Raw genomic sequence first — 27,982 nt, 5'->3', positions numbered from 1 at the left:
CCACAGTTACTAGGGCCTTGGTCCTGCACTATCCCTTGAGGTTTCCCTACTCCCTGCCCGCTCCTTTGCAAATACAGCCAATTCCCATTATCGACAGGAGTTACGTTCTGTAAAGTCGCCGCAAACACTGGATCAGCGAATACTGAAACCACAGCTCCCGGGAAAACACAGGGTTAGGTTCCTGTGAGCCTCAGGTCACAATATTTTTGTCAACTGATCAAGACGTAACCTTGTTTTGTGTGTTTCTATTTCAAGACACCTTATTCATATTTAATATATACGGTAGATTCAATCACACTGAGCTCACGGCCAGCGGCATTCTAGCGCATGCCTGAATGAAGCTTATCTTATATATGCATTTTCTCCCGAAGGCACAGCAAAGCTTTCTTGTGCTCAGGGCACCACCGCTGGGGGCTATTTTAAGCAGCAACATCATGAACAAAAAATACAAAAACGCAAAAAAAGTATGGCACTAAATAGACTGCAGCAAGGACGCTTGTTTCCTGTAAGAGAGACGACACAAGAAGGCAGAGTGTCGCCGTGTTTGACCTCAGCTGGGGGAGCGTGCACAGAAGGTGCAGGCCTGTAAATGACTGTGACAGCGCCACCCGTACTGATTTGGAAGTTACCGATGGGTTTTAGTAAGCGAATTCACAAAGATGGAACCTTCGAATAATGAGGATCAACTGTGGTCTCTTTATTAAACTTCCTTCAAATCGAGTGTGCCGTCAGCTTCCTGTTGGTGTCCTCACTGGCACGGGGAGGAAGTGTCTTAAGAAGAATGGTTTGTGTTCTTCTAAAGCGGTGACCCCCCAGGCTGTCGGGTCCTTCTCGAGATAAGGGAGCTGGCTGTGATGCCCAGCAGTTGGGTCAATCGCAGCTGGTCTGAGCCCAGCATGCATTCTTCCCAACTCTGTAATCCCAGGCGGGTGGCTCTCTCCTTCCCATACATTTCTCTCTCCAGTGGGCACAATTTACCCCATCTCCAGGTGGTTGTTGTGGGGCCCGATGAAGATCCTGGTCCCTGCTTGCAGTGTGCAGCAAGAGAGATTTAAATCCTGCCTTACTCCTTGCTGGCTGTGTAGCCCTGGGAAAATGAGCTTACCTTTCCGAACTTCATTTCCTTCTCTGTAAAATGTTGCCACTTGTGTTCACATGACTGGCTGGCTTTGCCAAAAAATACCAATATTCTTGGCATGTGTGCTGGCAGCTCCATGAGGGAGGGACACAGCCTCGCTGTATCCCTGGCACCGAACAGAGCCTCTGGCACCGAATAGAGCAATTGCTTAGGAGATATTTGTGGCCGTAATGAAGACCCCTTCTCTATGTATGCCACGCCCTGGGGTCTTCCTGGGAAGAGCAGGTGATAATCACAGTTTAGTATGAGGAGGTCTGTGATAGCAGGGTGTCCAAGAGGCTGTGGGAATACAGAGCTATGACTGCATGGGTGGATGCAATCAGGATGGGCTTCCTGTAGGAGGCCACGACAGAGCTGCTCCCAAAAGGATGGTGTTGGCTGCACTGGATCAACTTGTGACTTTCCCCAGGGCAGGGACTGCATCATCCCTGCTCACTGCTGCATCCTTAGCAGCTGGCTCAGGACCCTGGCACTTTGCGGGGTGAGGACAGAGCAGAGCTTTGAGGAGTTCTGCTTCTAGTGCAGGCTCTAGAGTCAGGGATGAAAATCCCAGCTTTGCTACCTACCACCTGTGTGACCTTGGGCAAGCTGTGTAACCTCTCTGTGCCTCAGTTTCCTCAACTGTAAAATGGAGATGCTAATTGTAACAGCTCATGTGCATTGAGGATATACTATATGCAGCCACCATGCTACAAGCCTTACACATAAGAACTCATCTATCTTATTACTGCAACCATTTGAGGTGGGTGTTTTAATGCTTCTCATTTTACAGGTTGGACAGATGGAGGCCAGAGAGGGACAGTGACTTGCCCACGGCCACACAGCTTGAAATTGGGAAGCCAGGATTTGAATCCCAGCAATCTGGCACCCAAATCCATCCTGCTAACTTCCAGGATATACTGACTATAACTTGTAAGGTAAGTGAGTCACATACAGTAAGTGCCTGATAAAGGATAATTAATATTTTTAATTAAAATTCTGTTAGAGGGCGATTAGACGGAGGGGGAGTCGGGGATAGGGAGCGCTATTGGGCTGGCAGACTGCATTCCGAGGGCAGGGCCAGCATCGCGGGCCAGCAGGCTGGGGCGGGGGGCGCGCCCATCACTCGGGGGCGGCGTCAGTGTCGCCGCGCGGCGGCGTGCGCGGGTCCCAGTCGTTGACCAGGCGCTGCGCCTGCTCGTAGCACACGTGCGGGTGGCGCTGGCGCAGGCGCAGGCGCACCACGTTGTGGTCAACATCGAACCCGATCTTTTTGCAGTTTAGGCTCCAGGTGAGGTTCTTCTGCATGGCGAGCAGCTCGTTCAGGTTCTTTTCCACGTGCGAGATGTGGCGCTGCAGTTTGTCAGTGCCCTGCAGAGGCGGGTGGCGGGGCTGCGCTGGGAGAGCGGTGAGCCGGCGCAGAGGGCGGGGAGCTATCAGGGGTGGGCGGGCACACCTGCGCCAGGTGTGTGTGTGGCGGAAGCACAGTTGAAGAGGGGCGGGCGTCATATGGGGTGGGAGCAGGGGAGCACACCTGGATGGGCTAGGTGTGTTTGAAAAAGAACCCGCGACAGGGCGGGCTGGGGGCACCGACCTGGGATGGGAGCATGTATCCGGGCAAGATGTGCACGATAAAGGAGAAGGGGTGTGTGTGTGTGTGGGGGGGGTGGCGCACAGGGGTTGAGGGGACTTATTTGAGCCAGGTGTGTGTATTGAAGGGCCCGTCGTGGGCGAGGGCTGACGACAGGTAGACCTGGGTGAGGGGGTCTTACCTGGTCCAGTTGTGCTTGAGGAAGGAGACTTACCAGGGCGGGGCTGCGGCCAGAGAGGGCGAGAAGGCGCGGAAGAGGTACAGGGAGGGGACGTACCTGAGCTAGACGCGTGGCCTCGGGGAGTTGGGTGCCCACGTGTCTCTGGTACACGCGAACCAGGGGTCTGTCCAACTTTTCTCGAGTCTCTAGGTGACGTTTCGACAGAGGACCCTGGCGGAGTGCGGTGGGCGGAGCAGTGAAGCCCAGCCTACAGGGCGCCCTTGTCCCCACCCCCGTAGACGCGTCCCCCAAACCGTACCTTGATGAGGCCGCGGGTGATGTACATCTCTTGCTTGAATTTCGTGCACCGGTGGATCGTCCCCCTCATCAGTCCTACACTCATGTTTAGTCTTTCCTGGAGGTGGAGGAGCGCAGGCGCATCACGCGGGCTTCCCGCAGGCCGGCTCTCACCTGGGTGCTCTCGCGCCCTCGCCCGCGGCCTCGCGCGCGGAGCCCACCTTCAGCTCGCAGGTCTCGCGCATCTTCTGCGCCAGAGAGGCGCACACGCGGTCGCTGATCTGTAACTGTTGCTCCCGCATCTCCGCTTCGTTCTTTGCCATTTCTGCCAAGGTGTCCTTGGACTCAACCAACAACAGCTTGGCTTCGTTCAGCGCCGCGGCGCACTCTGAGAACGCACAGGGCGCGCGTGGGTTCGCCAAGCCCCCCTGTCCCAGACCCTGGCTGGCTGTGTCCCCCTCTCTGTTCTCAGATGGTGGGGGGCCCCGGGCGAGGCGGCTTTATGGAGGGACTGGGAGAAAGCCCAGGGGAGAGGCTATTAGTGGGGGGGTCGTGCGAGTAGCGTCTTGGGTTGGTTTCTTTAGAAGCAGAGCCTGTGAATGACTGAGCTCACACAGTGTGGGGGGAAAGCCAGGCGAGAACGTGGGCTCAGCTCCAGATGGGCTCTCAGTCCTCGCGTTGGGTCCAGGGCCATTCCCCAGGGAAGGAGGCAGCTACATGAGCGATGGGGTGCCCCAAATGTCAAGGGTGTCTGGGTGGGCACCAGTGACACCCGCTAAAGTGGACTCCTTCTGGTGGCTCCTACCTGGAGTATAGGTGCCCACAGGATCTGGAGGTGGCGTTTTCTGACCCTGAGTGCGTGGGGTGGGGGCGCGGGACAGGTTCACCCATGAGTGGCGGCCGGCCTGCTCTAGAACCTTGTCCAGTGGCTGGTTCATGAGGTCCACGGCTTGGAGCCTCTCCTTACAGCAGAAGGCCAGAGTGTCGCGGCAGGAGGCCAGGGCCTGGGGGCAGGGGAGGAGGGAGAAGGCAGAGCGTGAGCTGGGACGTTGAGGGGAGGTGTCTGAAAGTGATTTCTCTGCTGGGGGTTTGAGACTGACAGGCTGCAAAGCATTTCTGCCTCCAAACTGACCCTCTCCAGGGGTCAGAGAGGGCAAGGAGGTGCTGAAAGGGGACAGGGAGGGGATGTACCTGAGCCCCTCTTTTTTTTTAATGCTGGTAAAGGCTTTTATGTATGGAAATATTTTTTAATTTAATTCTTTCTTTAACGTTCCAGATAATTATTTTCTTTCATGAAATCTCTTTTAGGAATGACATGTTTATGTCTCAGGAAAAAAAGATTTCTTTTTTGTCTTTGGCCCACATCATGCCACACTTCATGGTCGACTTTATTTTCTATTTAAATTCTTTCTTTTTTTTTTTTTATATATCTCAGCATATTACGGGGGTACAAATGTTCAGGCTACATATATTGCCTATGACATAATTGTATGTATTTATGTTATACAATGTGACGTTTTGATATATGTATCAGTGTGGAATGATGAGATCAAGCTAATTAACATGTCCATTACTTAACCTATTTATCATTATTTTTGTAGTGAAATCATTTAAAATCTATTCTTTATCCAGTTTGTTTTTTCCCCAGCTTTATTGAGGTATAGTTGACAAATAAAAATTGTGTATATTTAAGGTGTGCAACTTGATGTTTTGATATATGAATACAGTGTGAAATAATCGCAACCAAACTAACATAGCCATCACCTCACCCAGTTCCCATTTTCTAACAAAGAATTTTAAATTTATTTTTTCTTTAAAATTTTTCTTTTTACTGATTTGTGAGGTACATGTGCAGATTTGTTACATGGATATATTGCACAGTGGTGAGGTCTGGGCTTTTTGTGTAAACCTCACCCGATTAGTTGCCCATTAGGTTATTTCTCATCCCACTCCCCTCTCCCACCCTGCCACCTTTCTGAATCTCCAATATCTATTAATCCATTCTCTATGCCCATGTGTATGCAGTATTTAGCTCCCACTTATAAGTGAGCACATGCAATATTTCACTTAAAACAATGGCCTCCGGTTCCATTTGTGTTGCTGCAAAAGATGTGATTTCATTCTTTTTAATGGCTGAATAGTATTCCCCTGTAATTAGGTGAGGTACTGCCCAAAGCAATCTACAGAGTCAATGCAATTCCTATCTAAGTACCAATGTAATTTCTTACAGAATTAGATAAAACAATCCTCAACTTCATATAGAACCAAAAAAAAGAGCCCAAATAGCCAAAGCGATCCTAAGCAAAAAGAAAAAGCTAGAGATATCACATTGCCTGACTTCAAATTATACTACAAGGCTACAGTAACCAAAACAGCATGGTACAGGTACAAAAACAGACAAATAGATCAGTGGAACAGAGTAGAGAAGCCAGAAATAAAGCCATATACCTACAACCAACTGATCTTTAACAAAGCAGACAAAAACATACACTGGGGAAAGGACACCCTAGTCAATAAATGGTGCTGGGAAAATTGGATAGCCATATGCAGAAGAATGAAACTGAATCCCTGTCTCACCATACACAAAAATTAACTCAAGATGGATTAAAGGTTTAAATGTAAGACCTGAGACTATAAAAATTCTAGAAGAAAACCTAGGAAAATCTCTGTTGGACATTGGCCTAGGCAAAAAATTTATGACTAAGACCCTAAAAGCAAATGCAACAAAAACAAACACAAATGGGACTTAAACTTAAAAACTTCTGCATAGCAAAAGAAATAATCAACAGAGTAAACAGACAACCTACAGAATGGGAAGAAGTATTCACAAACTATGCACCTGACAAAGGACTATTATCCAGAATATACAAGGAACTCAAACAACTGAACAAGAAATAATACAAATAACCTCATTAAAAAGTGGGCAAGGGACATGAACAGACATATTTTCAAAAGACAACATATACATGGCCAAAAAACATGTGAAAAAGTGCTCAACATCACTAATCATCAGAGAAATGCAAGTTAAAACCACAATGAGATACCATCTTACTCCAGTCAGAATGGCCATTATTAAAAAAATCAAAAAATATTAGGTGATGGTGAGGATATGGAGAAAAGGGAACACTTATACGTTGTTTCTGGGAATGTAAATTAGTACAACCTCTATGGAAAATAGTATGGAGATTTCTCAAAGAACTAAAATTAGATCTACCATTCAACCCAGCAATTCCAATACTGGGTATCTACCCAAAGGAAAAGAAATCATTGTTTTGAAAAGATATCTGCACTCGTATGTTTGTCTCAGCACTATTCACAATAGCAAAGATACAGAGTCAACCTAACTGTCGATCAGTCAATAACTGGATAAAGAAGATGTGGTGTGTATGTGTGTCTGGCCCTTTAAGAAAAAGCTCACTGAATCTAGAACTTCATCTAAATGGAATCATACTCTATATATCCAGCTTCTTTCTCTGTATATATCTTTGGGATTTATTCATTTGGTTAAAAAATAGATTTAAAAGTTTTTTCTTACTATTTTTTTGTTTTTTAGAGATAGGGTCTTGCACTGTTCCCCAGGCTGGAGTGCAGTGGCATGATCATAGCTCACTGTAGCCTTGAACTCCTGGGCTCAAGTGATCCTCCCATCTGAGCCTCCTGAGTAGCTAGGACCACAGGCTTGTGCTGCTATACCCAGCTACTAATTTTTTTTTTTTTTGTGGAGGTGGGGTCTCACTATGTTGCTCAGGCAGGTCTCAAATTCCTGACCTCAAGCGACCCTCCTGCCTTGGCCTCTCAAGGTGCTGGGATTACAGGATTTTGTTCATTAACTTAAATATTCATCAAGCCCCTACTGTATGCTGGGCAGCGTGCCAGCTGGTCAGGATGCAGTGGTCAGTAAAACAGGTCCAGTTCCTGCCTAAAGGAAATGAGCGAGTCAGCATGTGCAGTCAAGATTGACTAGCCCGAGAAACAAGGGATTATCTGGAGGGGCACGTAGGATCAAGAAACGTGGGCTTTTTTATTGTAGTAAAATAGATGTAGCATAAAAATTTGCCGTTTTAACCATTTTAGGTGTACAGTTCAGTGGCGTTAACTACATTCACATTCTTGCACAACCGTCACTGCCGTCCATTTTCTGAATGTTTTCATCATCCCAAACAGATGTGCACCCATGAAAAAATAACTCTCCTTTTGTTCACTGGTGAGAAGGCACCAACAGAGAAGGAAATATTAATGATGCAGGAGGAGGTGGGTGCAGAGGTAGATGGACTTATAGGATTGACAGAGTAAAAATGAGAGAGGTTCCCTTTGGTGGCTTCCATGCATTGGGGTCATTGCAGAGTGAGGAAGAAACAGGGAGTTGTAGAGGTCTGAAGGAAGACAAGGAATGAAATAAGTTGTCCAATGGGACAGAGGGAGATCCCCAGGAAAGTTCTGATGGCCACTTTCGAAGTTTGAATTCATGATTTTAAACTCAAACGAGTCTGCTTAGTGGTGGGCATTTTTCTCCAGCAATATCCATCCCAGGTCCTCTCCAGCAACCTGTTTTCTATCTATACCTGTCTTTTCCCACCTTCCTACTTCCCTTTTTCTCTTTCAAGTCCTTACTTCCCATGTCCACTGTCATGGTCTTCTCCCTTGCTTGCTTCAGACTTCCTGGAAGGATTTCTCAGGAATCACCAGATTTGAAAGAGTATGCCAGTGGGTCAGAGAATGCTCCCTCTTGAAGTTCAGCACCACGGACAGCGGCACACCAGCCCCTAAATCCTACCTCATTCCCCAGCTTGTCCCTTTTCTTTGAATGGCCCTAGAATGGGAACTCTGCAAGGGCAAGGTGAGTTCTGTCCTGTTCAATACTTTATCCCCAATGCCAAGCACGGTGCCTGGGACAACAGGGTGCTGGATTAATACAGATCAAGGGGATAAGTCAAAAGCACACACAGGTTACCAGGTAATCCTAGCAGGTCCCAAAGGCTCCCTGAGATCCGGTGCTTTCCCACCTCCATTCATGTCCTTATAAAGAAATTCAGTGAGAGACCATGCCTAGCTGAAATTGACAAAGGTGGAGTCTTTAGAGTGTAAGGAACTAGACTCCAGACACCTGGGCTGAAACCACAGCTCCGCCAATGGCAGCTCTCTGATTCAGGTGAGGTCGCCTCTCTCTGAGTCTCAGTTTCCCCATCTCTCATGAGGGGATCATAGTTTCTATTCCACGGGACAGTTTTAAAGAGTTGATTCAATGACTGCACAGAGTTTGGCACAGAGTGGGTGTTCATTGTTATTTTACAGCCCAGCTTCATCACTCACAGCCCCAGTTTTTCCGTTTTGCAAAGTGGAAATGGGAAGTGAATATCAGGGCTGTATGGGTTGAGGGATGTGCTGTTGTGACAGTCCCCATGTCAGAGCGGTTTGTTCATCAGGCAGCCAGGGATCCCCCTCCAGCCCTCGTAACTTGGCCCCTGGTACTCCGAACCTTGAGCAGGGCCTCTGATTTTTCCATGTCTTCCTCCATTTTCCTCTTCATGTTCTTTAGCTCCTCTTTCTCCCAGGTAAGCATACTGTCAGCTCTGTCAGGGATCTAGGAAACAAGGAGGGAATCTCTCACGCCCTCGGGACAGGGCTGGAGAGAGATTTCTCTTTTCAGGGTAGTAGAGGGTTTGCCAACCACATAAACTCTGGGTCTGGAGGATAAAGTTGGGGGTACTCTAATCCTCTGGGGCTCTCACTCTCTGAGAAGGCTTGATCCTTTCAGAGGGATGTCACTTGGGGGGGGTCTTACCCTCTGGAGTTTGGGGCTGGGGGTTTCTCCCTTTTACCAATAAGAGCCCAGTGGACTGCGATGGAGGTGACTCAACTTGGGTGGGGGGAGTTGTTCTCACTCCCTGTGGCTGGGGGCTGGGCACTCCTTCCTCAGTGATGGTCTTATCTCCTCTCTCTAGCTACAGATGGAGGGATCTCCTCACAGGGACGATGAGGGTGTGCCTTTTAGGGTGTCCTACTCTTTGGATCTGGGGGCTAGGAGTAGGAAACCCACCCACTGGGGTCTCATCTCTCTCCAGGGAGGCTGGAACGTTCCCACCTTTTGGGGTTCACTTTAGGAAGGGGATTTCATCAGGACTGGGAGTAGGGTGTCTCACACTTTCTCCTTGGCCAGGGGCCTAACTCTCAGGTTCAAGGACTGGGAGTCCGAAGTCTCACTCTGTAGGCAGGACTTCTTTTTCTCAGATGAGGCCTGGGGAGGGTTCTCACTTCCTGAGGCTAGAGGGTTGGGTTTTATTTCACATTTCCGAGGGTTTCACCTTGGTTGGGACTGGGGCATCAGCTATTCTCCTCAACTGGGAGTTGGGAGTGTGTTTTCACTAGGATCGGAGCATTGAGGGTCTCACGCTCTGCGCCTGGCAGCTGGTTGGGTGATTTTATGCTTGGGCTGAGGGCCGTGGGCTTTGCTCTTTGGGAAGACTTTGATAGAGTCTGACTTTCGAGTCTCACCCTCTCTTCCCGGCTGGGAGATTGGGATGGTTTCCCCCTCTGCGGCAAGGGTGGAAGATCTTATCCTCTTTGGTGGGTCTCGCCCTCAGGGACTTGGGGGTTTAGGCACCTCATCCTGGGGCACCCTTCTTTCTCGTGCCTTTGTTCACCGGAGTTGGGGCCTGAGAGGTGTTCTCTCTCTATGGGGACCGTTTCTCCCAGGCTGAACACCCGGTAGCGGAGACCTCAGTCTTCGCGACTAGACTTGGGCTGGGGGACTGCACCTTCTCAGATTTGGGCCTGTAGCCCCGCAGCTTCACGCTCTGCTGGTTAACAAGCAGGCCCTTGCGCACTTCGCTGAGCCTGCGGTCGGTGGCCTCGCGCTGGCGCTGCAGCTGCCGCACCTGCCCGTTGATCTGGCGCTGCGCGCGGCCGAGGCGGGCGGCGGTGAGGCGCGCCCCGCGCGCGTGCGCGAGCACCACCTCGGCCGTCTGCAGGGCGCGCGCGTCGCGGTGCAGAGGCAGCGGCAGTCGGGCGTGCCAGGCGGGCGGCTTCATCTTGCCCTTCCACAGCGTGACGCCCTCGCCCGGCGGCGGCTTCTCCATGTGGCCTCCGCCTCGGAGCATCTCCACGCGGAAGCGCCAAGGCTGGATGTAGGCGGCGCGGCACAGGTGGTGCGCCACGTTCGGGTCCCGCACGCTCTCCTTGGGTTGCCACATGGCCACCGCCTCCTGCCCGCAGCGCTCAGTCACATGGTGCGCCTTCCTCGTTTCGGCCCGTGTGGCCTCGCGCCATGCTGGGGCCCCAACGCGAGTGTCCTGGCTGTGCTCAGCCGGGGGCGCCAACACGGGCATGGTCCCTGCTTGGCGCCCCGGACTGGCCCGGGATCCCTACGCGGAGGGACGGGGACCCCTCCAACGACACACACTCTTTCCTGGCCTGTAGAGCGAGTGAACTGAGAGTGCCCATCACCGTGGCGACGACGGAGGCAACACGGGAGACAGAATTCCAGAGGTGGGGGAGGGGAAAAGCTGGGGGAGGGGTAGGATGGAGTCTTTGCTTTGGAGCCTGGCCTAGGTGCTTTGGAATTCTGACTCCTTGGGCAAGTCCCCATCCAGCAACCCTCCAGCAATATGGTCCTTCTTCCAGCTCTTAGGACATCCTAAGCGTTTTCCCATTTCTAAATTTTAAACCTGCTATTCCCTCTGCACGGAATACTCCTTTCCATGTCCTTCCTATGGCTGGTTCTTTTTCAGTCTTCATATTTTTCCTTGGCTGAGTTCTTGGTGTTCTTCAGAGAAGTCCCACCTCTTAGACAGGTCTTCCTTGACTACTCAAAAGGAGCTCTTGCTACCGAGAAACGGGTTTGCTGCACAACCGCATAGAAGCCAATGGGGGGCGCAGGCTTTCGAGGAGGAAAAGAGCTCTATTGCAAATCGACTGGCAGAGAAACAGAAGGCAACGCTCCCCGATCTGGAGGGGTGAGCGGGTCAAACTGTTACGTTCCTAACTGGTCCGGGTGATGCCAATGCAGTGGGTGTGCCAGGCCGCTGCTGTTAACAGTTAGGAGGTTAAGGCTTTGTCCTGCTTCACGTGCAGGGGCTACCCGACATGCAGTTCTGGCTCTGTGTCATCTGTAACAACTTAAGCAATGGTTACTTGGTTAGAGTGGGTCCGCGGTTACGCTCTCTTAGTCTTACGTTTACTGTATTCATAGCCCTCACAACTATCTGAAAGTATCTCATGCATTATTTGTTTACTTTTTAATTTTTGGGTCACCCCTTACCTGCCCTAGAGGAATCTAAGGGCCTTGGGAGTGGGAGCCGTGCTGGTCTTGTATTCTCACTGCCTAGTACGTTCATGCCACATAGCCGGCCCTGAATACACGTGGGATGAAGAAATAGAAGGCGTCAATCACATGCTGTGACCATTTTATTTGTTTCTCTTTTTTTTTGAGATGAAATTCTCATAAATGAAACGAATGATTCTAAGGTGCGCAACTCAGAGGCGTTTGTACAACCATTTGTATCTAGTTCTAACACTGTCATCGCCCCCAAATAAAACCTCATCCCCATGAGCAGTCACTCCCATTCCCCTGTGCCCTCAGTGCCAGGAAACCACGCATCTGCTTTTCTGCCTGTATGGGTTTGCAGGTTTTGCACATTTCATACAGATAGTGTCATGCAATGTGACCTCTCATGTCTGGCTTCTTTCACGTGGCATCGTGTTTTCAAGGTTCTTCTACATCGTAGCATGGATCATTGCTTCATCCCTTTTAATGGCTGAATAATATTCCATTGTGTATATACCATAGTTCTGTTTATTCATCCAGCCAACAATGGGCATTTATTTGTTTTTCACTTGTGTCCTTTGTCTGCCTTCCCCATCAGACTGTGAGCTTCCTGAGGGCGTTGACTTTGCCTCTGTTATATACCACTGCATCCCTCCCCCGCTCATGTGGCACCCGGAACAAATAGGAGCTCAGAGCAAGCACTCGATAAATATTTATTAAATGAGTATATGGCAGGAATGAATAAATGTTTTATTGTTGAGTGAATGAGAGGTGCAAACATGAAGAAGGAATGAATGAACCTGCCTTTGCAACCAAAGGATCATTCAGTCACGGGGAAGAATAAGATGAACACTCAAAGGCTCCCAGGCCAGCCATGCTGGAGATTCACCGTTATGTCCTTTAGGGTGACCAGGAAGTGTCGGGGGTAGGCTTGTTTCAAAGATTTGTGAGAACGTGTGTTTATCACAGTCATTACCGCTGGGACCAGTGTGGTACCCGGCTCAACAAATCTTCACGAAGAGTCAAGATAGTGTCATGGTCAATATTCTGGGACCAGAGGATCTGGGTTTCAAGATATGATTCCGGCACTTACTGTGTGACCTTGGGCAAGTCACTTAACTTCTCCGTGCCATATTTCATTGTCTGTCAACTAGGATGATAAGATTGTGGCATGGATGAAATGAGTTAATATGAGTGAAATGCTGAGCATTGTAGCTGACACACAGCAAGTAGGATGCAAGTTTTACTTTGCATTTTTGTTAACTGAATGAACACACAAATGAGCTATTTCAAAACCAGGAGGTACGGAGAGGGTTTTGTGAAGAACCAGGGAGACTGCTCACGTGGGACAACACTCTGCATTCAGTCATCTACTTTTTGCTATGTTCATATATTTGGGTTAGTTTACTGCCTGGAATATGGTGCTCCTCTACTGGGCACAATTTGTGCCAAGCTACCTGGGAGATACCTGAGAAACATTCTTGAGCCCTACCTATGAGGATTTGGACTCCCACATGACTCTCTGGTTGAATTCATTAGGGCCATGAGTGGGGGTGCGGTCCATCCCATTCCAGTTTTTTATTGGTTCAACACCAACACATTACTAGTGTATAATACCATGGTCCAAGCATTGAAATTAGCACCAACCATTGCTTAATCCGGCCAACTTCTCTTCCTTTCCATCTCCCAAACTCAGTTTTGACTCTCCGTATCAAATTCTAAAAACTCAGCTCTAGCCCATTGTGGATGCTTCTCTGGTCTGACATGTATGCCTGCATTTGAGTGACAGGCGAAGCATCTTCTGCTGTGCTGTGAAAGCCGGCTGGCCAGACTGTGGGGGCTCGGAAGGAGCCACTGATCACAGGGCTGGGATTATCTCTCAGTCTCCAGGAGATTCAGCTATGTGTGACTGAACAGAAACAATGACATTGGAAATACGCTACAGGGACATATACATAAGCCTGAGAGGTAGGGAAATAGTTCATGACTCTTTGAGCCCAAATACCTCTCTTAAGCTAATGAGCCTGTTTTTATGCTATGAAAGCACAATGTAAAGTAAAACGCAGAAAAGGCAGAAAAACATAATGAAGAAAATAAGAATCATTTTTGATTTTACTAGCTAGAGGTATCTATTCTGAACTTGCTCTTGTTTAACCATTTCCCTATGTACTTCTCTCTCTCTCTCTCTCTCTCTCTCTCTCTCTCCCTCCCTCTGTGTGTACACTTATAGTTGGATACATCTTCCTCCTCCCAAATATTTCTAAGTCAGGCCAATGGGGAATCATATTTCTTTGTGAAATTAGCTCTCTGATTTTTATAATAAAGGATGCTTTGCAGAAATTCCTTTTTGCAGCCATGTTTGCTGGGGCGGCCTGTTCTGTATACTGAGTAATGCAGAGTAGGGAGAATTCTGCCCTCAGGTGAGATAGAGTGAAATTGAAGGCTGGATTAAGACGGAGAAGCTTCTAAAACTTCTAGCTTTTCTTTCTTCTTTTTCTTCTTCTTCTTTTTTTTCTTTTGCTTTTTTGGGTATTATATGGAGATGCCCTTCGCTCTGAAATCTTGGCAGGTAATTATCAGAGACCCCTTTTTAGGTTCCCCGATGTCTTCCCTTCTGGGGCACCAGGTTCTACTTTTAGTAGGTGCCCCCTTTCTCTTGGAGATAATCGCATCAATTGGTCTCTCGTTCCAGGGGGATATGACCTAGAATCTGTTTTGTCTTTGAGAAATGAGGTCACGTTTCTGGTGGAGGTGTCAGGAGGCGGTGGGAAGCCCCAGGCTGGGAGAGGAGGTACTTCCTGGTTCTTCCTGATCACCTCCTGCAAAGGTGGTCACTGTGCTGGTCAGTGAGTGACAAGGACCAGTGTGTTTGGCTGTACAACCCCCTGCCCCATCAGTCCCTTGAAATGGCCCAGGCAACCGTTATCAATGTCCTTTTTTTTTTTTTAGAGTAATAGATTTTATTTTTTGAGCTGTTTAAGTTTACAGAAAAATTGATCAGGAAGTACATAGTTCCCATATCCCCCTCACACTTCCCTCTGACCCCCGTTTCCCCTGTTATGAACATTTTGCATTAGAGTGGTACATTTGTTACTGCCAAGGGACCGAGATTGATGCATTATTATTGACTAAAGTCCACAGTTGACATCAGGCTCACTCCTGGTGCTCATTCTGTGGGTTTTGACAGTGCATTATGACACATATCCGCCACTGCGGTATAATAGAGAATTGCTTCACAGAGCCAACTTTCATCCCTCCCTCCCCCGAACCCCTGAACTTTTTCCTGTCACTTTAGCCTTTTCCAGAATGCCATATAATTGGAATCATGTAGTCTGTAGACTTCAGATGAGCTTCTTTCACTAAAACGTTACTATCCATAGTGTCTCCAGACCAGCGGCACCAATCCTATTTGGGAGCTTGTCAGATATGCTTTTCCATCCTGTTTAACTTGACCTCTAGGTAGCATTTGAAATTGTCAACCCTCTGAAACTTGAATTCCCTCCCCTATACTCTGTCACACTTTTTCTTTTCACTTCTGTTCTGTGTCTTCCACCAGCTGGCTATCTGCCACCCACCCCTAAAATACAGTTGTTGATTTTTTTTTGGTGGTTGGGGGGGTGAGTCAGGCAGTCTTGAAGATGGCCCTGAATGGTCCGAACCTCCTGGTCTTCACACCCTGTGTAATCCCCTCCCTTTGAGTGTGGGCTGGACCTAGTGTCTTGTTTCTAACCAAGAGAGAATATAGCAAAAGTGATGGGATGTGGCTTCCAAGGTTAGGTTTCAGAGAGATGCTTGTTTTGCTCTCTTGTTTGCTCCTTCACGTGTTCACTCTGAAGGAAGCCACCTACCATGTTGTAGGCAGCACAACGAACAAGCCCATGTGGCAAAAAAACTGAGGGCATCCTCTGGCCAACGGCCAGCAAGCACCAGAAACCCTCCAGTCTGACATCCCACGAGGAACTGAATCCTGCCAACAACCACATGAGTGAGCTCAGAGGCAGGTCCCTCCCCCAGCCGACCCTTCGGATGAAACAGCAGCCCCACCTGATATCTTGTCTGCTGTCTGGTAAGAGACCCCGACCGAGCCAGAGGACCCAGCTAAGACATGCCCAGATTCCTGACACACAGGAACTCGTATCATTATGTGCTATTTTAAGCTGCTAATGTTGGGGATAATTTGTTACCCAGCAACGTCTAACTCATGCATCAGGTTTCTTTAGCAACTTAAGTGATGGCAAATGAGTGTGAGCTGCTCCTGTGGTTACAGAATCATACAATGTTTGTCCTTTTGTGTCTGTTTTTTCTTTCACTTAGTGTGATGTCTTTAAGGTTCCTCCACGTTGTAGCATGTAGGCATGATTCTAATTTTGAACTAGGAAAGATATCCCCACTTGGAAAGAAATCCACCAACCTTCTTTTTCTTTTTGAGATAGAGTCTCGCTCTGTCACCTGGGCTAGAGTGCAGTGGTGTCATCATAGCTCACCTGCAACCTCAAACTCCTGGGGCTCAAGTGATTCTCCTGTTTCAGCCTCCCACGTAGCTGGGACTGCAAGTGTGCACCACCACACCTGGCTAATTTTCTATTTTTTGTAGAGACAGGATCTTGCCCTTTTTCAGGCTGGTCTTGAACTCCTGGCCTCAAGTGATCCTCCTGCCTTGGCCTCCCAAAGTGTTAGGATTATAGGCATGAGCCATTGGGACTGGCCAATCCACCAACATTTTAGTGGTGATTTTGAATAGGATTTGGGTGATTTTTTTCTGCAGTGTTTTCTTCTATACTTTCTGCATTTTTCAAATTTTATACAATGAATATGTATTACCTTGATAGTAAAATAATTTAAAAAATCTCTTCCCTCTTTTCCTTCTTTGTCTCTTCCCCATTAATGACATTGCTATTCTGTGTTCCTTTCTGGGGTACCCCAGCTCCTGGATCTACCACTGAGAACACTTCTATTACTGTGCTCTTTTTTTTTTTTAAATGTCAAGTTTTATTTTTGCTTATACATAAGCAACCTGATACAATTATTTACATCAACAATGGGGATCTGGAATTAAAAAAGCTTTTTAATTAAATCAATTTTAAAAATTGACAGAGAAAATTGTATGTATTTACTGTGTACAGCATAATGTTTTGAGGTATAAATGCATTGCGCAGTAACTAAATCCAGCAAATTAACATAAGCATTGCCTCACACAGTTATCATTTTTAGGGTGCGAACCCTTTGCATCCACTCTCTTAGCATTTTCAAAGATACAATATGTTATTAACTATAGTCACCATGTCGGATAATAGATCTCTTGAACTTATTCCTTCTAACTGAAATTAATTTGGTGTCCTTTGAGCAACATCTCCCCAACCACTCTGGCCTCTGGTAATCACCATTCTACTCTCCCTAAAAGTTGAGGTCAACTTTTTAAGATTCCCCATGTGAGTGAGATCATGCAGTATTTGTCTTTCTGCACCTGGCTTATTTCACGTAACATCATGGTCCTCCAGGTTCATCTATGATGTCGCAAATGGCAAGACTTCCTTCTTGTCTTACTGCTGAATGGTATTCTATGGTGACTCGACTCTACTTCTAATTGCCTGTTTATTTTTCTGCTTCCTCTTCTAACTACCTGTCTAGAGGGAAGTCTCAGCAGGAACTAGGGACACACTCCAGCTGGGTAATTTGAGGGGAGTTGGGTCAAGGTGTGGTAGGAAGCCATGCAGGATTGCAGGATGGGTGTGGGGGCAACCTGGAGCTGGCAGCACCTGGCAGTTGTTACCACCCCTGGGCAGAAGCAGAGAGGGAAGGGAGCTGTCCCTCTCGAAACGTGGAAAGGGCTGCCCACCAGGACCTGTGGGCTGCAGTCTAGGGCCAATCTGCAGGGAGCATGCAGGGAGGGACCCGAAGGAATAAGTACTCTGGCCTCACTCTCCTCCACCCCTCTGGCTGTCTGCAAGGGCTTTTCATTGCTTGCACTCAGCCGGGAGCCAGAGAGCAAGGGAGCCTGCTGGAGTGATTCACAAGGGTCACTGCTCCTGGACACAGGACAGAGGGAGGACACATGGAGAGTGTCCCTGAAGGCCACATGGAAGGTCTCCAGCACGATTTATCGCCAAGACAGAGCTCTGAGGGCTGGGTTAGGCTTCCCTTCTCAGTACAATGCCAGGCACAAAGCAGATGTTAATAAAATGTTGAGTAAATAATCATACATTGGAAGGAGACTGATTTTTTTTTACAAAATTGTAAAATACAGATAACATAAAATAGGCCACTTGAAAGTCTACGTTCAGCAGCATTTGGTGCATTCACAATGTTGTGCAGTTGTCACCACTGTCTAGTTCAAGAACGTTGCCATCGCCGGCAAGGAAACCCCGTACCCATTAATTAGCTGTCACGCCCCACCCCCTCCTCCCTCCAGCCCCTGGCAAACACTAATCTGATCTCTGTCTTTATGGATTTACCTGTTATGGATATTTTGTATAAATATAAATGCAGACTGGATTTGAGAGGGAGGATACTTAACCCCTCCATCTCTGACTTTTCCCTTCTTTTCTTCCCTGAAATTCCGCATGTGCTTTTGGACACTTCACTCACGTATCAGGCCACTCTGGTAATGAAGGAAGGGGTGGATCAGGAGAGGGAGACCTGGCCCTCCTCCCCTCTCCTCTGCTCCCTCCGGGGCTCTGGGAATGCAGGGGAAGCTGCCAGCTGATAATGAGACCCCTCTCTCCCTTAATGACTCTGGGGGCTGCGGGGATGCCTCAGGCCAGCTCTGCCCTAATTAATTAATAGGGAGCGTCTCCCACAGAGGAATTAGCCTCAATTTCTCTGTCTCAGGCTCCACCTTGCAGCCAGGGCAGTCATCTGGGACAGCCTGGGGATGCTCCGTCTGAGCTGGCCTTGCCCTCCTAACGCTGTGGCCAGAGGTGGAGCCACTGGTCAGAGTGGACCTGAGGAGGACAGAGGTTTGAGCCAGACAGACGTGGGCTCCGGGCCTGGCCCCACTATTTATTAACACTGTGGGCTGCTACTTAACCTCTTTGAGCTTCTACACCTGTACAAAAGAGCCAGTAGCCTTTACTATGGAGAGACCAGAGACTCACAGGGCCAGGGTGAGGGTAAGGAACTTGCCCAGCATGCAACATATAAGGGAACACCAAAAAAACCTCTGTAATTAAACTAAATAATATTCTAATGGCAATAATTTAAAAAAATCCCACAAAATTAATGCAAAAAGTCCACAGCGAGCAACACATCAATATGTTCAACACAGAATCAGTCCGAGTGTTGAACTGAGCCATGCAGAAGCCTGAAGCAGCAGGAAAAAAATTAGAAATTTTGACCCTGTCTTGAACATGTTGATATTTGTTCACTGTGGATTTTTTGACATTCGTTTTGATCTAAAAAAATATTGCATTGAAGTATTTTTTTTTTTTTTTTTTTGAGACAGAGTCTCACTCTGTTGCCCGGGGTAGAGTGCCGTGGCGTCAGCCTAGCTCACAGCAACCTCACACTCCGGGGCTCAAGCGATCCTTCTGCCTCAGCCTCCAGAGTAGCTGGGACTACAGGCATGCGCCACCATGCCTGGCTAATTTTTTCTATATAGATTTTTAGTTGTCCAAATAATTTCTTTCTATTTTTAGTAGAGACGGGGTCTCGCTATTGCTCAGGCTGGTCTCAAACTCCTGACCTTGAGCGATCCACCCCCCCCTTGGCCTCCCAGAGTGCTAGGATTACAGGTGTGAGCCACCGCGCCCGGCCTGCATTGAAATATTATGTCTCTTAAATACTGAGTTTTTTGGTACTCCCTTTTGTTTTGTTTTTTTTTTTTGAGAAAAAGTCTCACTCTTTTGCCCAGGCTAGAGTGAGTGCTGTGGCGTCAGCCTAGCTCACAGCAACCTCAAACTCCTGGGCTCAAGTGATCCTCCTGTCTCAGCCTCCCGGTAGCTGGGACTACAGGCATGCGCCACCATGCCCGGCTAATTTTTTCTATATATTTTTAGTTGTCCAATTAATTTCTTTCTATTTTTAGTAGAGATGGGGTCTCGCTCTTGCTCAGCCTGGTTTCGAACTCCTGAGCTCAAACAATCCGCCCACCTCGGCCTCCCAGAGAGCTAGGATCCCTTTTGTTTTTATTGAGGTGAAATTCACATCACATAAACCCTTTTAAAGAGTATAATTCACACTGTTGTGCAATCACCATCTCTATCTAGTTCCAGAATTAGTTTTTCATCACCCTAAAGGAAACCCCGTCCCCATTAGCTGTCACTCGCCACCCCCCTCCCCCAGCCCCTGGCAACCACCTACCTGCTTCCCGTCTCTATGGATTTACCTATTTTGGATATTCGTATAAACGAAATCATATACTATGTGGCCTTTTATGTCTGGGTTGTTTCACTGAGCATAATTTTTTTTTTTAGGTATGTTTTAAAAATTATTCTTATATTTAAATTGTGTGTATTTATCATGTATAATACGATGTTTTGAAGTATATATACAGCATGGAATGGTTAAATCCAGCTTTATCTGCAATGCCTCACAAAGTTATTTTTGTGGTGAGAACACTTAAAATCTACTCTGTTAGTGTTTGCCAAGAATATAATGTTATCATAAACTATAGTCACCATGTTGTACAATAGATCTCTTGAACTTGTTCTTCCTATCTAACTGAAATTTCGTATTCTTTGACATCTCCCCAATACCCTTAATCGCCTGCCTCAGCCCCTGGTAACCACAGTTCTGTTCTCAACTTCTATGAGTCCAGAGTTTTTAGATTCTACACATCAGTGAGATCATGTGGTATTTGCCTTTCTGTGCCTGGCTTATTTCACTTCACATAATGCCCTGTGGGTTCATCCATATGTTGTCACAAATGACAGCATTCTCTTCTTTTTTAATGGCTGCATAATATTCCATTGTGTATATATACCACATTTTCTTTATCCATTCCTCTACTGATGGACACTTAGGTTGCTTCCGCATCTTTTCTTTATTTTATTTTATTTTTTTGAGACAGAGTCTTGCTCTGTTGCCCAGTGTAGAGTGCAGTGGTGTCATCATAGCTCACAGCAACCTCAGACTCCTGACCTCAAGCGATCCTCCCTCCTTGGCCTCCCAGAGTGCTGGGATTACAGGCGTGAGCTATGGAGCCCGGCCATTGCTTCCATATCTTGGCTGTTGTGACTACTGCCACAATGAACATGGGAGTGCACATATCCCTTTGAGATACTGATTTCACTTCCTTTGGATATATATACCCAGTAGTGGGATAACTGGATCATATGGTAGTTCTAGTTCTAATTTTTTGAGGAGCCTCCGTACTGTTTTCCAGGAATAGATTTACCAATTTACCTTCCCACCAACAGTACTCAACAAGCCCCTTTTCTCTGCATCCCGCCAACACTTATCTTTTGTCTTTTTGATAATAGCTATGCAAAAAGGGTGAGGTGATATCTCATTGTGATTTTAATTTGTCTTTCCCTGATGATTCATGATCCTGAGCGTTTTTTTCACGAACCTGCGGCCATCTGTGTGTCTCCTTTTGAGAAATGTCTATTCAGGTCCTTTGCCCATTTTAAAATTGTTTTCTGAGAATAACGTCGTTGAGGTTTATCCATGTGGCATGAATCAGTGCTGCCCCTGTACATTCTGCACACAGAGCTAGTGCCTCACCCTCCTCCAAGCCCTGGAGAATCACAGCAACTGACTTTTATTGAGCCTTTTTGCTTCGTTTAACCCTCACTACGTCCACATGGGGTAGTTCCTGTCATTCCCGTTTTGCAGATGAAACAAGCTTGGAAAAGTTAAACAACTTGCCCTAAGCTGCAGAGGGGGGAGTGGAGTTCAAATTCCAAACCAAGGGTCTGTATCCTTAAAATGTGTCTGTAGACTAACCGGGAAGCCTCTGGCATGGAAGGGATGTTTAGTACCTGCAAGGGATTGGGGTCATGGGAATAGTTTAGGTCACCCATATTCAAAAAAGGCAGGCTCTTTTGCATGTGGCATCCATTTGTTGAAGAGACTCTCCATTCCCCATTGTGTTCTTGGCACCCTTGTCAAACATCAGTTGACTGTATATGTTTGGGTTTATTTCTGGGCTCTCCATTTTATTTCATTAGTCTACGTGTCTGTTTTTATGCTGGCGCCATGGTGTTTTTTGTTTTTGTTTTTGTTTTGAGACAGAGTCTTGCTCTGTTGCCAAGGCTGGAGTGCAGTGACATCATCATAACTCACTGCAACCTCAAACTTCTAGGCTCAAGTGATCCTCCCTTGTTGGCCTCCCAAAGTGCTAGGATTACAGGAGTGAGCCACTGTACCTAGTCCTGCCATAGTGTTTTAATTATTATACTTTTGTAATATATTTTGAAATCAGGAAGTTGGAGGCCTCCTGTTTTGTTCTTCTTTCTCAAGATTGCTTTAACTATTTGGGGTCTTTTATAGTTATAAATAAATTTTAGGATTTTTTTCCTATTTTTGTAAAAAAAATGCCATTGTGATTTTTTTTTCTTTTTGCCATTGTGATTTTGGTAGGGATTGTATTGAATCTGCAGATCACTTTGGGTAGTATGGGTAGTACATTAACTCTTCAAATCTGTGAAAATAGGGTGTCTTTCCATTTATTTGTGCTTTCTTTAATTTCATTCATTGATGATTTGTAATTTTCAGTATACAAGTCTTTCACGTTCTTGGTTAAGTTTATTCCTAAGTATTTTATTCTTTTTAATGCTATTGTAAATGAGATTGTTTCTTAATTTCCTTTTTGGATAGTTCATTGTTAGTATATAGAAATGCAACTGATTTTTGTGTGTTGATTTTTGTATCCTGCAACTTTACTATATTCATTTATTAGTTCTACTAGTTTCTTTTTGTGGAGTCTTTAGGATTTTTTTACATATAACGGAATGTTATTTAGTCTTAAAAAATAAGGAACCACCATCATATGCTACTGCATGGATGGACCCGGAGGACATAATGCTAAGTGAAAGAAGCTAGTCGCAGAAGGACAGATACTGCATCGTTCCACCGATACGAGGTATATAAAATTGTCAAAATCATAGATACAGACTAGAACGGTGGTTGCCAGGGGCTGGGCTGGGGGGAGGATGGGAAGTTTTATTTAAGTCACTGAGTTTCAGTTATGCAAGATGAATAAGTTCTAGAGATCTGCTATATAACATTGTGCTTATAGTTAATACTGTAGTATACACTTAAACATTTGTCGTGAAGAAGGTGGATCTCATATTAAGTGTCCTTACTACAACTGAAAAACAAAAACAAAATAAAAATGGCAGGGTCTGCCTGGGGCCAGACTACGTTCCCCGATTTGTTTCCCAAAGGCTTTCTAGTTGGGCTTTTTGATTTTTTTTTTTTTTTCCATAGGACTTATTACATCTGACGACGGTTTGCAAAATGCAGTCTGCAAATTCCTGGGATGAGGTGTCCCTGAGACCCTTTAAGGAGTCTGCAAGGCCAAAACTATTTTGATAATACTATGATATTATTGGCCTTTTTGCACTGTTAATCTGTTCACTGATGGTGCAAAAGCAATGGGAGTAACGATGTCTGGCATCTAAGTATGGATCAGGCTGTACCAGGTCATTATGTTCTTCATTGCCACTCACTCACAGTTTTAAAAAAAAGCCAGTTTTAATTTAGCATGTACTTGATAAAGCAATTAAAAATTTTCATCTTCTTAAATCTCAACTCTTTTTTTTTTTTATTTCAGCATATTATGGGGGTACAGATGTTTAGGTTACGTATGTTGCCCTTGCCCCTGCTCTCCCTCCAAGTCTGAGCTTCAAGCGTGGCCATCCCCCAGATGGTGCGCATCGCACTCTTTGTGTATGCATATACCCGTCCCCTCTTCCCCCCTCCCCCCTGCCCAACATCCAATACATGTTATTCTTATGTGTGTACTTATGTGTTCATCAGTTAATACCAATTTGATGGTGAGTACATGTGGTGCTTGTTTTTCCATTCTTGGGATACTTCACTTAGTAGAATGTGTTCCAGCTCCATCCATGTTTCTTAAAGCTGAATAGTACTCCATGGTATACATATACCACATTTTATTAATCCACTCATGTATTGATGGACACTTGAGTTGTTTCCACATCTTTGCAATTGTGAATTGTGCTGCTATAAACATTCAGGTGCAGGTGTCTTTTTCATAGAGTGTCTTTTGTTCTTTTGGGTAGATGCCCAGTAATGGAATTGCTGGATCAAATGGTAATTCTACTTGTATCTCTTTAAGGTATCTCCATATTGCTTTCCACAGAGGTTGCACTAGTTTGCAGTCCCACCAGCAGTGTATGAGTGTTCCTATCTCTCCGCATCCACGCCAACATTTATCGTTTTGGGACTAAATCTCAACTCTTGAGTACATGCTTTTTCAGTATTCTGTGTGATGAAGGTGTGCATACAGTACGCATAAAGCATTTTGCTACACACTAAAGTACTCTGGTAGCTGTCTCCAAGAAAAAAACACCCTCTGGTGCGACTGTTTGAATTGCAAACCTCACTAGCCACTTTTTTCATGGAATACTATTTTTAGACAGACAAACAGTGGTTATTCTGACATAGATATCTGGTGGACAGTTTTGCAAACTGAAAGAAATGTATCTGTCACTTTAAGGAAAATAAGGGACAGTCTTTATTGTCAAGGATAAAATTTGAGCTTCTAAGTAAAAATTCGAATTTTGGAAAACTTGTATTCATCATTGTAATTTGGACAGCTTCCCAACACTTAAAGACTTTTGGTAAGATTGGTGGTGATATTAACAAATGTGGCTTTTTGCTATTGAATAATGAAATGTGTTAACATTTGGAAGATCTGTGTAATTCAGTGAACTAACATTTTTCAAATGACAAATGCATGATGTTTCAAAATCATGCACGGGTAGAAAATTAGCTTAATGGATTTCAGTGTTAATAGAGTTCAAAAAGTTCACCGACAGAGCTTCAGATTCCACATCGTAACTGTCCTTTAAGAAACCAAAACGTGTAGCATTTTGGTGTAGTCTGCACGAATAGCCAGTTACCTAAAAAGCTGATTAAAGTACTCTTCCCTTTCCAGCTACCTATCTGTGAGAGGCTGAATTTTCTTCATGTATTTCAACCAAAACAACACACCATGACAGATTCAATGAGGAAGCAGCTACAGTCAATTCTCGTTATTGTCGGTAGTTACGTTCTATAAAGTCGCTGCAAACGCTGAGTTAGTGAGTACTGGACCTTTGCTTTTAGGGGGAAGGTACAGAGTTAGGTTTCTGTGAGCCCCTGGTCATAACATTTTTGTCTACTGATGAATACATCACCTTGTTTTATGTGTGTTTGTCTGTTTAAAGATGCCTTATTTACTACATATTGTTCATTCATTAACATTGAGTTCATGGCCAACAGTACTTTGTAACTTATGCCCAGATGAAGCTTATCTAACACACATATTGTCTGCAAGGCACAGCACAGCCTTCTATGCTTAGACTCACTAGACAGCACTTCAGCACTGTGTCTGGGGGCCATTCTAAACAGCAAAATCAACAGAAAGCACGAAAGTTAGAAAAGCTCGGCACTAAATATACCACGAAAAGGATACTCATTCACAGTATGAGCCGAAAAAAAAAAAAAAGAAGGCAGAGGGAGCTGCCTTGTCAGAAGCACGTATGTCAGTTCAAGTTTTCCATTGCTCTACACATGCTCCAGAATGAATGACTGAGAGCTCCATGAGTATTGATTTTGGGGTTCCACATACATTTTAGCAAGTGAGTGAATTATAGAATCCACGAATAATGAAGATCAACTGTATGGGCCAGGCATGGTGGCTCACGCCTGTAATCCTAGCACTCTGGGAGGCTGAGGCAGGCGGATTGTTTGAGCTCAGGAGTTCGAGACCAGCCTGAGCAAGAGCGAGACCCCATCTCTATTAAAAAAATAGAAAGAAATTAGCTGGACAACTAAAAAAAAAAAAATATATATATATAAAAAATTAGCCGGGCATGGTGGCGCATGCCTGGAGTCCCAGCTACTTGGGAGGCTGAGGCAGGAGGATCGCTTGAGCCCAGGAGTCTGAGGTTGCTGTGAGCTAGGCTGACGCCATGGCACTCTAGCCCAGGCAACAAAGTGAGACTCTGTCTCAAAAAAAAAAAAAACAAAAAAACCCAAAAAACTGTATGAAAGTTCCACTTTTTTTTTTTTAATTAAGCTGGACATTAAAACAATTTGAAAAAGTATAAAGCAATGACCCTCTTCTCACTAATTGTTTTTTTCTCATTTTGGAAAACATAGTTATTTTTCATAAAAGTAGGTTATTTAATGTTAACAGGTAGTGGGGTCCTTCTTGTTATGTTGAAATGAATCAATATTTAAAATCTTTTACAGTTTCAATTTTTTTTTTCAGAGTCTCACTCTGTACCCGGGCTAGGGTGCCGTGGCATCAGCCTACCTCACAGCAACCTCAAACTCCTGGGGCCAAGTGATCCTCCTGCCTCAGCCTCCCGAGGAGCTGGGACTACAGGTGTGCACCACTATGCCCAGCTAACTTTTTTTTCCTATTTTTAGCTGCCTGGCTAAGTTTTTTTCTATTTTTTGGTAGAGATGGGGTCTCATTCTTGCTCAGGCTGGTCTTGCACTCCTGAGCTCAAGCAATCCTCCGGCCTCAGCCTCCCAGAGTGCTAGGATTATAGGCGTGAGCCACCGTGCCCAGCCCAGTTTCAATTTCTGATACGTGAGGATTCATAGGTATAACCTACATAATCAAAAGCTCTTTCGGGTCCTTCATAACCTTTTTCATTAACGTAGAGTTCTAGATTTACAGAAAAATTGAAAACAGTAGTACAGCAGGATCCTATATACCCCCTTGACTTAGTTTTTCCTATTAATATACTGTCTTTCATTAGTATGGCACATTTGTATAATTACCATATTGTAATAGTGATACATCATTATACTAACACATTAAATATGATTGATGTAGATATATTATTATTAACTAAAGTCCTTACTGTATTTAGATTTTTCTATTCCAGGATCTCACATTACATTCAGTCATCTTGTCTCCTTAGGCTCTTCCTGGCTGTGACCATTTCTGAGATTTTCCTTGTTTTGATGGTTTGACGGTTTCCAGGAGGACCGGGGGAGGGGGGTGCATTGCAGGGTGCGGCTCTACTGGAATTTGTTTGCTGTTTTTCTCATGGGTAGACTTGAGGTACGATTTTTTGGGATCCTCCCTGATTTTTTTAAGAGTGTAAAGGGGGCCGGGTGCAGTGGCTCATGCTTCTAATCCCAGCACTTTGAGAGGCCGAGGTGGGAGGATCATGTGAGCCCAGGACTGGAGGCTGCAGTGAGCTATGATGAGGCCACTGTACTCTGGTCTGGGTGACAGAGCCAGATCCTGTCTCAAAAAAAAAAAAAAAAAAAAACAACCAAAAAGAGTTCTAAGGCCCAATAGTTTGAGGACTGCTGCTATTTTATTTCCCTATTATTTTGTGTAATGGAGGAAGCAGGCTGTGTCGTCTTCTCTGCTGAATCTGCGGCTGCCAGCCCAGCCTGCTGCACAGTGGATGCGTAGTAAATGTTTGTGTCGTGAACAAGTGTAAGCGCTAGGAGATCAGGGGCAGCTGCAGACTCAGAGAAGGATGCAGAAGCATCCAAACACAGCCAGTGATTGAAGCAGAGGGAGCGAGGAGGTTGCAAGCGGGGTTTGCCAGAGTGGCCCAGCGGACCCTGACTTCTAGGGCAGGGGTTCAGCCTTAGCCATACACTGGACTCATTAATACTTGTGGAGCATTGAAATATACTGATGCCTGGGTCCCACTCCTAGGGATGCTGATGCGTTTGGTCTAGGGTGTGGCTTAGGCATCAGGATTTTAAAAAGCCCTCCTGGTGAGTCTAAGATACAGCTAAGTTTGAGAATCACCTATCTAGGAGCTGTTGTCTAGAAGCAGAGCCAGGACTGTGTGGATAAAAGAGTTGGAGTTGGGGCAGCTGCCTCCTGGCTGTGTGAGCTTGGGCAAGTTACTGAACCTCTCTGATTGCCTGTCCGCTCATCTGCAAATAGAGGACGTGATAACTACTTCATACAGGTGTGTAGATTAAATATAAATAAAAGAGCCTGCCTAGCTGAGGAGGCTGCCATCAATAATCGCTCAACGACAACAGCAATAACGGCGAATGTGTACTGAATTTTTATTCACATAACCGGCTCCGTGCTCAACTCTAAATGGCGTTAGCTAGCTCTCAGGAGAGGCGGGAGGTGTTGGGAGCAACCAAGTCAGTGCCACTGGAGAAGAAGACGGCGAAGAATTATATTAATTACAATACGAGCAGCAATTACTAATCTCCCATCTGCCCAGCGCTCCTGGCTGCACGGAGTATTTCCGAGCTCGCGCGCTTTAATCTTTTCAGCTTTAATTTTCTGTAGGGTCGCCCAAGTCATCTCCCTTGTTTAGAGGCCAGGCTCGGAGAGGGAGAGGGGCTGGCTCAAGAACACACCGCAGCCAAGGCCGGAAGGTGCAGCCGAAGGGAGACGCGGGGCAGCGGAGCCCACGCAGTGGCTGTTGTCACCGG

General features: G+C 46.1%; 1 protein-coding gene across 1 annotated transcript; it reads right to left on the bottom strand.

The window, feature by feature from the left end:
* Positions 1–2,091: 2,091 nt before the first annotated feature.
* On the bottom strand, positions 2,092–10,597 carry CCDC105 (coiled-coil domain containing 105). Its single transcript, XM_012662762.1, has 7 exons — positions 9,921–10,597; positions 8,642–8,746; positions 3,971–4,169; positions 3,387–3,553; positions 3,188–3,283; positions 2,986–3,099; positions 2,092–2,488 (listed from the first exon to the last, which is right to left on the bottom strand). The coding sequence occupies exons 1-7, from the start codon at positions 10,488–10,490 to the stop codon at positions 2,240–2,242; spliced, it is 1,500 nt and encodes a 499-aa protein (XP_012518216.1). The 5' UTR covers positions 10,491–10,597; the 3' UTR covers positions 2,092–2,239.
* Positions 10,598–27,982: the final 17,385 nt, after the last annotated feature.

The sequence above is a fragment of the Propithecus coquereli genome, unplaced genomic scaffold (assembly GCF_000956105.1).
Source record: "Propithecus coquereli isolate 6110/MARCELLA unplaced genomic scaffold, Pcoq_1.0 Scaffold777, whole genome shotgun sequence".
NCBI classification, from domain to species: Eukaryota; Metazoa; Chordata; class Mammalia; order Primates; family Indriidae; genus Propithecus; species Propithecus coquereli.
This window is presented reverse-complemented; position numbering and strand designations above follow the sequence as displayed.